Below are 8,067 nucleotides of genomic sequence, written 5' to 3' on the forward strand. Positions count from 1 at the left end.
CTGGCGGGCTACAGTCCATGGAGTCGCAAAGAGCTGGACACAACTGAGCACACACCAGGCAATCTTAAAAGGAGACGCTGGATGAACATTGAATTTGGAGTAGCTCCTAATCTCTACCCTGATCCCAGTGGGGCCACGGGAGGAACTTGGAGAGGTTTATCATGGTCTGTTCCATCAGGAGAGGGAAGGGAAAAATACTGAAGGTGGAAGCATTGTTTTCCTTAAACTAAAGTAACTGAAAGGCAGTGATGCAAACAGGATGCTCCATTAAGACTCTGTATCCTCCTTGTTTGCCATGTGATGCCCTCAGTTACAGGGGCTGACTCTTCTTTTTATTTCTCCTTGTTGCCTGCAGGCTGGTACCAAGAACATCCGCTACCTCTCCTTCCCCTATAGCAAGCCTCTGCCAGCAGGCAGAGACATGAAGGTGGCTGAATTCACAGGTAACTTGCATCCACGGCTGCTTCTCTTTATTTTCAGGCTTGTAGGTCAAAAGGCAAAACCAAGAATATTACATCAGTATACACATGACAAGCAAGAGAGAACACAATTGTTGTTATCGTTCAGTTGCTGAGTCATGACTCTTTGCGACCCCATGGACTGCAGCACTCCAGGCTTCCCTGTCTTCACTATCTCCAGGAGTTTGCTCAAACTCATGTCCATTGAATCAGTGCTGCTATCTAACCATCTCATCCTCTGTCTTCCCCTTCTCCTCCTGTCCGCAATCTTTCCCAGCATCAGGGTCTTTTCCAATGAGTTGGCTCTTTGCATCAGGTGGCCAAAGTATTGAAGCTTCAGCTTCAGCGTTAGTCTTTCCAATGAATACTCAGAGTTGATTTCCTTTAGGTTTGACTGGCTTATCTCCTTTCAGTCTAAGGGACTTTCAAGAATTTTCTCCAGTACCACAGTTCAAAAGCATCAATTCTCCAGCACTCAGACTTCTTTATGGTCCAACTCTCATATCCATACATGACTACAGGAACAACCATAGCTTTTATTAATTGAATTAATAACTTTAGTGATAAACAGTGAAATTTGTGTAATTTTTACTTATTGAGAAATATTCTTAAAATTTTTTTCAGCCATTTAGAAATGTAATGATCAGTCTTAGCTCAAGAGCTGTACCAAAAGATACAGCAGGGTGATATACCTGGGGGTCATCAATTGCCAACCCTTGACTTAGAGAAACATAAAATGGGCAGTTTTTTAAAGTTATAGGATTCATCTGTGGTTTATAAATTAGAAGAATTCTCCAAAGTTGGCTATATTTTACTAAAATACTTTCACCAAATTTACTTATTGGATATTTCCCATTTAATATCTAATGCATGCTCAGTCGTGTCCAACTCTTTGTGACCCTATGGGGCACCAGGCTCCTCTGTCCATGGGATTCTCCAGGGAAGAATACTGGAGTGGGTTGCCATGACCTCCTCCAGGGGATCTTCCGAACCCAGGGATCAAACCAGTGTCTCATGCATCTCTTGCATTGAAGGTGGATTCTTTACCACTGAGCCACCAAGGAAGCCCTTAATATCTAATACTTAAATAGAATTTTAGAATTATTGAAATTGCCTATTGTGCTCATAAAAGCTGTTATTTTTAAATGTATATAAATTGATTTTCTATTAGCATAAAGTGACATATGATATGCCACGTTCTCTGTTCTAATATTACAAAATTTTTAAGACTAAAAATCACATTGGAAATGTAAATAAACTAAACACATAGGATTTGAGAATTAAATATTTGAAGAATGAATATAATTATTCCTTACAATGAAACTTTTTCTGATATAAAAGCATGTTTGATATAAAATAAAAATCAACCAGTAGAGAAAAGCATAAAAAAAGAAGGTTGAAAGCACTTGAAAACCCCAGCACCCAGAGATATTCACTGTAGAGTATTTTGGTAAGCATCCTTCTATAATTCTACCTACATCATTCTGGTCCTTATCCTACCACAACCTGCTTTAAAAAAAAAAATCACACATAGCACTACATGATACATTGTCACAGGATAGTCATTGTTTGGGAATTTTTGTGAATCGTCCAGTTCACTCAGCCTTATGTTGTGGAAACATTTTGCTGTCAATAGATAGGAACCTAGTAATCATATTAATGACTTAATGATAGTCAATTATATGAGAGCCCCATGGGGTTCCCAGATGGCACCCTGCTAAGGAATCTACCTGCCAATGCAAAAGATGCAAGTTGGATCCTTGGATTAGAAAGATCCCCTGGAGGAGGAAATGGCAACCCGCTCCAGTATTCTTGCCTGGGAAATCCCATGGACAGAGGAGCCTGGTGGGCTATTATCATAGGGTCACAAATACTCAGACAGGACTAAGCAACTGAGCATGCCCAAAGAGAGTTGTAGACTCTTAATTCTGTATCATTGATCTAGTCATCTATTCCCAGGTCACACTCTTGTAAGTAGCATTATTTTATGATAAAAAGAGCTATCACACAAAAGCAAACAAACAAAACAAAATAACAGCAGCTATAGGGTGTATAGTCGTTTAATTTTTAAAACTCTTCCGGGTACAAACAGCTGGTGCTGTTAGGTTGCTTGAATGATAGACAGCCTGACAGTCTCCAGTCATTTCTTGAGATGAATGTCAATATCACAAGCTATGATAGCAGCTTCAACTACTAATGTACAAATCTTAAATAGTCATAAATAAAATAACAGCAGAATATTAAAGGCTTACTATACCTTAAAAAAAAGGACTTATCCCAGAGGTGGGGTTTGTTTAACATTTGGAAATGCATTTGCATTATTCACCAGGTAAATAGGTCTAACGGCTGTTTCAATAGATGCCCTGAAAGACATCTCACATATGCTCTCAATAAAAATGACAAAGTCGTAGGAAAATATATATAGGACTTACATGAAGAAAACATAAAACTCTACTTTTCCATGCTTCATTACCTCTTTGTAAAGAGGAGAATGTTGGTACCCCTCACAGAGAAAAGTGTTGCCCTGAGTGAAGCCATTTAGCACAGATAAAACTCTTAGAACAATGCCTGCAACCAAGTAAGTGTGCAAGAAATATCCATGCTTGTGCTCAGTTGTGTCCAACTCTTTGTGACCTAATGAACTGTAACCTGCCAGGCTTCTCTGTCTGTGGGATTCTCCAGGCAAGAATACTGGAGTGGGTTGCTGTTTCCTATTCCAGGGGATCTTCCTGATCCAGGGATTGAGCCTGAGTCTCCTGCATCTCCATATTAGCAGTTAGATTCTTTACAACTGAGCCACCTGGGAAGCAAGAAATATTAGCCATTATGACTGTTACCACTGAGGGACCTCATAGAAGTCTTGACTTGGGTAGATAGGGGTGTTCTTCAAAGGAAGATGATGCTTTAAAATGTCAGTTCAATGTGAATTAATCTAGACACTAAATGAAATCTTAGTCCCAGTGAATTTTTTTTCCCTCAAATGTGCTCAATTGGTTCTAAATTTCATGGGTTCTTTTTTGTTGTTAGTTGCTCAGTTGTGTCCAACTCTTGGTGACCCTATGAACTGTAGCCCACTAGGCTTCTCTGTCTACGGGGTTTCCCAGGCAAAAACACTGGAGTGGGTTGCCATGCCTTCCTTCAGGGGATCTTTCCACCCCAGGGATTGAACCAGGTCTCCTGCATCGACAGGCAGGTTCTTTACTGTCTGAGCCACCAGAGAAGTGCCTCTAAATTTTGTTAGGTGAGCAAAAGGAGTGGGTAACCCAGAAATTTGAGAAGGAAAAGTAGTGAAGTGGGACTTAATTTTATCAGAGAATTGTAATCAAATGTCAGATAATTGATATTTGAGATAATTCTCCATCTGTATCTGGGCACAGTTGTTTGCACTCACTTTCTCCCCAAATCTTTATCTGTCTTTATCCCACAGAACAAGGCCAGCGAATGCCCATCAGGGCTCTAGGGGAGGGCGTGGAGGGAGGTGGGGCATTCAGCAGATAGTCCCCACAGCTCACGGGGCTGTGACATGGGGATCACTGTCCCTCCCTACTCAGTCCGTGTCCTCCTGGGTTAGGACACCCCTTCCCTAGATGTGTAGGAACTTCCTGCTGCATTGAGGCCTACATACATTCTTCCAAGGTTCTTTTGCCTTTGGGGCCCACTTGGTGGTATAAATAGAGAGGTCCTGCCTGGACACCCCTCCTAAAGCCCAGGAAGACTGGGACAGGAGGAACAAGCTCTATGGATGGACCATGGCAATGGGTGCCCAGCCACGTGACTTCACCTGATGCCACAGGTGAGCGTAGGAGCTGAAACACCAGGAGGACTAGGCCACCCTTTTCGTTCCTGCATCTGGATATGATGTCCCCACTCTCGGATATTAAGTCCTGTTCTTTTTTCTTTCGTCATACTTACCCAGATCACGACGGCAGTGACTCAGAACTCCCTCCCATCACGTTCAACACACACTCTCCAACGGGGACGATTCAGGAAAGACGATGGACACCTGAAGTCATCCCGATGAAGCGCTTACACGGAGCAGGGACGCCACTGCACTTCGGTTACCGGAGAAACGCTGGCCGAGAAGAGCACCTGGGCAGGGGCGGAAGGGCGATCTTGAGGCCCAAACCGCTCTTTCACGCAGTGGATGAGGAGTTCGAATCCGAGGAGGAGAGTGAGGAGGAGACCCCAGCATTTGGGTCCCTACTGTCATCGGAGCTCAGACCTGGCGGGGACTGCAACGTGTCCCACAGCCCTTTGCTCCAAAGAAAGTAGTATCGTGGTGTCATGTCCACGGGATTGTTTCTGGGTTTTTCCAGAGTCCACTGTCTGCTGATTATGTTGAAAGCAGGGTGTTCAGAGGTCTGGAGAGAGTTAGGGTTTTTGGAAGCTATTAGACAGCAAGACTCTGTATTCTATAAGACATGATTCTGTAAGACTCTATTACACATGATTCTGTAAGACTCTGTAAGGGAGATTTTTCAGAGGGCCAGGAGCACACCTGCCGGTTCTGCCATATTCTCAGCTGTGCTTCACAGTTGAATTGTCTGCAGAGGACAGACATCCATCCCCGCAGGAAGTATTCACCAAGTGTGCCCTTAGTGTAATTACTGAGATATAAGCAGGACTGGGCAGTAATTCTCCTTGGCTCTGCTCATGTCTGTGTGTGCTCTTTCTCAGTCGTGTCTGACTCTTTGTGACCCTTTGGGCTATAGCCCACCAGGCTCCTCTGTCCATGGGATTCTCCAGGCAATAGTACTGGAGTGGGTTGTCATTTCCTTCTCCAGGGGATCTTCCTGACCCAGGGATTGAACTCACATCTCCTGCACTGGCAGATGGATCCTAAGCCACTGAGCTACCAGGAAAGCCCCTTGTACAGCATCGGTGGTCCATAACACATCTCAGAGCTAGAGGGACGTTAGAGAAGGTGATATCAGACATTCTTATTTTCCAGGGGACAAAAGTGAGGCCTTGAGAAGCTGGCTGGTGCCTCTTCAGGGTCTGCTTCCCTAGGAGGCCATGGGCTTCTCTCTAGGACAAACGTGGACACCAGGGGCTGACAAGAGCTATCTTACTATCCTGGATTTCTGTTTTGTAAATGATGTTAACTCAGGGTTCTGCAGCTGTGGTGGAGGTGACCTGAGAGGAGCATTCTGTCTCTCTTCTTCCCAACCTGCGGTATAAGACTGCTTCTAGTATGTTTGTGCTGTAGCTCAGTCATGTCCTATTCTTTTGCAACCCCATGGACTATGGCCTGCCACGCTCCTCTGTCCATGGAATTTTCTAGGCAAGAATACTGGAGTGGGTTTCCATTTTCTCCTCTAGGGGATCTTCCTGACCCAGGGATCAAACTCGTGTCTCTTGTGTCTCCTGCATTGACAGGCAGATTCTTTACCACTGTGCCACCCGAGAAGCCTAGTATGTTTGACAACTTTATAAATTAGGAAAGTCATTTTTTATATAAATAAAATCAGCAAATATGTTGATGTTGTCTAAAGATTTTGCAAGTATGTTTTATCCACAAATAATGCAGGTGGTTTCTTGGAGTTTTTAATTGTTTTTTCCAAACTCAACTCTGTCAAGTATCTTATTTCTAACTCCTCCTGAGAAAACCCAGCCACACAGACAGAAAGCTCTTTCTTAGAACATTAGTGGGTGTTAATTGTTAATTGGGCCATAAGCTACTGGGAATGAAAGAGACACCCGCCTCAGTGCTGGCCACTCCTCTAATTAGCAAGTGATATGTTGTTTCATCTGCCCACAGTATTTGATTTAATAAATTCTTTTTCTTTCTGAGACTCTAACCAGCTTCCAAGCCAAGGATGCTCAAGAAGTATGACAGGTAAGAAGTCACAATTCCTGCCCTACTCACAGACATTTTACTCAGCAGAGAAACGAGAACCGTGTTGCAAAACGAATGAAGGGGGTCACTACTCTGTTTTCAGGCAGAGCAATGCAGATCTGGGATCAACATGCATATGTGTGCAGTCGTGTCCAACTACTTGTGACCCCATGGACTGTAGCCAGCTAGGCTCCTCTGTCCATGGAATGTCTCAGACAAGAATACTGGAGTGGGTTGCCATTTTCTCCTCCAGGGGATCTTCCCAACCCAGGGATCGAACTTGGGTCTCTTTTGTCTCCTGCATTGGCAGGCGGGTTCTTTATCTCTAGTGCCACCTGGGAAGCTGGCAGTGGCTGGAGCCAAATTACTGATGGGGAGTGTGCATCTCCCATTCAGTAGTACAGTGAAGTGAAAACGTGAATTATCCTGTAAGCAATTATTTGTATTTCTGTATTTTATTTCTATTGACATATTATCTTTGAACTCAAGGAAATATGAGAAATAGAGCCAGTTAGAAACTTATAAAATAAAGGGTCACCTAGCATCATGGCTCTGGACCAGTTTAAAAGGAAGGAAGGTTCCACGGGGTTTCATTTATTTTGTTTCCTCACAGGAGTTTTTTTGGGTGACTAAGAGCAAGTGAAACTCGGATTCTGGGTTTCGCTGGTGTTGTGTTTCGCCGGTGAAGGCTGCCCTTGTTTTGAGTTTGTTCTTGTCCCGGATCCGGTTCAGGAGGCAACCCTGTTATTTAACTATACTGTATTCAAAAGGGACTGTGTAAGGGGGACAAGGGTGTCCCCAAAGTTACAAATGCAGAGTTAAAAAAAGACACACACACAACGAATCAGAAAGAGGAAAGGTATTCTTAGAGGCCAAAAGGACAGGTCCTCATCCAGGGACCCGCCCACGGGAAAGTCACACAGAGCAGGCAGCACAAGCCAGCATGGATTTAGCAAACAATGCTTGCTGCCTTCCACCCACACCCTGGGAGCAGAATTTCAAGTTCTGAATTTAGATAATACTGCTGGAATTCTTGCAGTTTTGCTACACCACGCTTGAGACTTCAGGCAGCTCTCTGTTAAAAATATCTGCAAAGACTATTCATTACATTTCAGTCATGACAAGAATGAAAATGAGTATTTGCAAAGTAGGGCTTCCCAGGTGGCTCAGTGGTCAAGAACACAGCTTTCAGTGCAAGGGATGCAGGTTCCTTCCCTGTGTGGGGAAGATCCCTGGGAGGAAGGCGTGGCAAGCCACTCCAGTATTCTTGCCTGAGAATCCCATGGACAGAGGAGCCTGGCCGGTTACACCCCACAGGGTCACAAAGAGTCAGACACTACTGAACAACAGCAATATATTTTATAGTATTTTTATTTTATGTATTTTATGTTTTGCTGTTTGCTTTAGTCTTTAAGTCATGTCTGACTCTTTTGCAACCCCACAGACTGTGGCCCTCCAGGCTCTTCAGTCCATGGGATTTTCCAGGTAAGAATACTGGAGTGGGTTGCCATTCCCTTCTCCAGGGGATTTTCCCAATTCAGGGATCAAACCTGGGTCTCCTGCATTGGCAGGCAGGTTCTTTACCACTGAGTCACCAGGGTGTCTCCTATTTATTTTATAGTATTTATATTTTCTATATTTCATATATATTAATATAGATTATATATGTATATATATGTGTGTGTGTGTGTGTGTGTGTATACATCTTTGCAAACTGGAGATCCAGGAAAGCCAACGGTACAGTCCCACTGAGTCCCAAAAGGCAAGATA

General features: G+C 43.6%; 1 protein-coding gene across 1 annotated transcript in view; it reads left to right on the plus strand.

Moving 5' to 3' along the window:
• SLC9A4 (solute carrier family 9 member A4) overlaps positions 1-5,952 on the plus strand; it is a 56,512-nt gene extending 50,560 nt beyond the window's left edge. The window contains exons 11-12 of the mRNA XM_027554774.1: positions 356-443; positions 4,375-5,952. Coding sequence (XP_027410575.1) covers positions 356-443; positions 4,375-4,730 — 444 coding nt within the window. The 3' untranslated portion in view covers positions 4,731-5,952. The remainder of the gene's footprint in view (positions 1-355; positions 444-4,374) is intronic.
• The last annotated feature ends 2,115 nt before the right edge of the window (positions 5,953-8,067 follow it).

Source organism: Bos indicus x Bos taurus, chromosome 11, assembly GCF_003369695.1.
Source record: "Bos indicus x Bos taurus breed Angus x Brahman F1 hybrid chromosome 11, Bos_hybrid_MaternalHap_v2.0, whole genome shotgun sequence".
NCBI classification, from domain to species: Eukaryota; Metazoa; Chordata; class Mammalia; order Artiodactyla; family Bovidae; genus Bos; species Bos indicus x Bos taurus.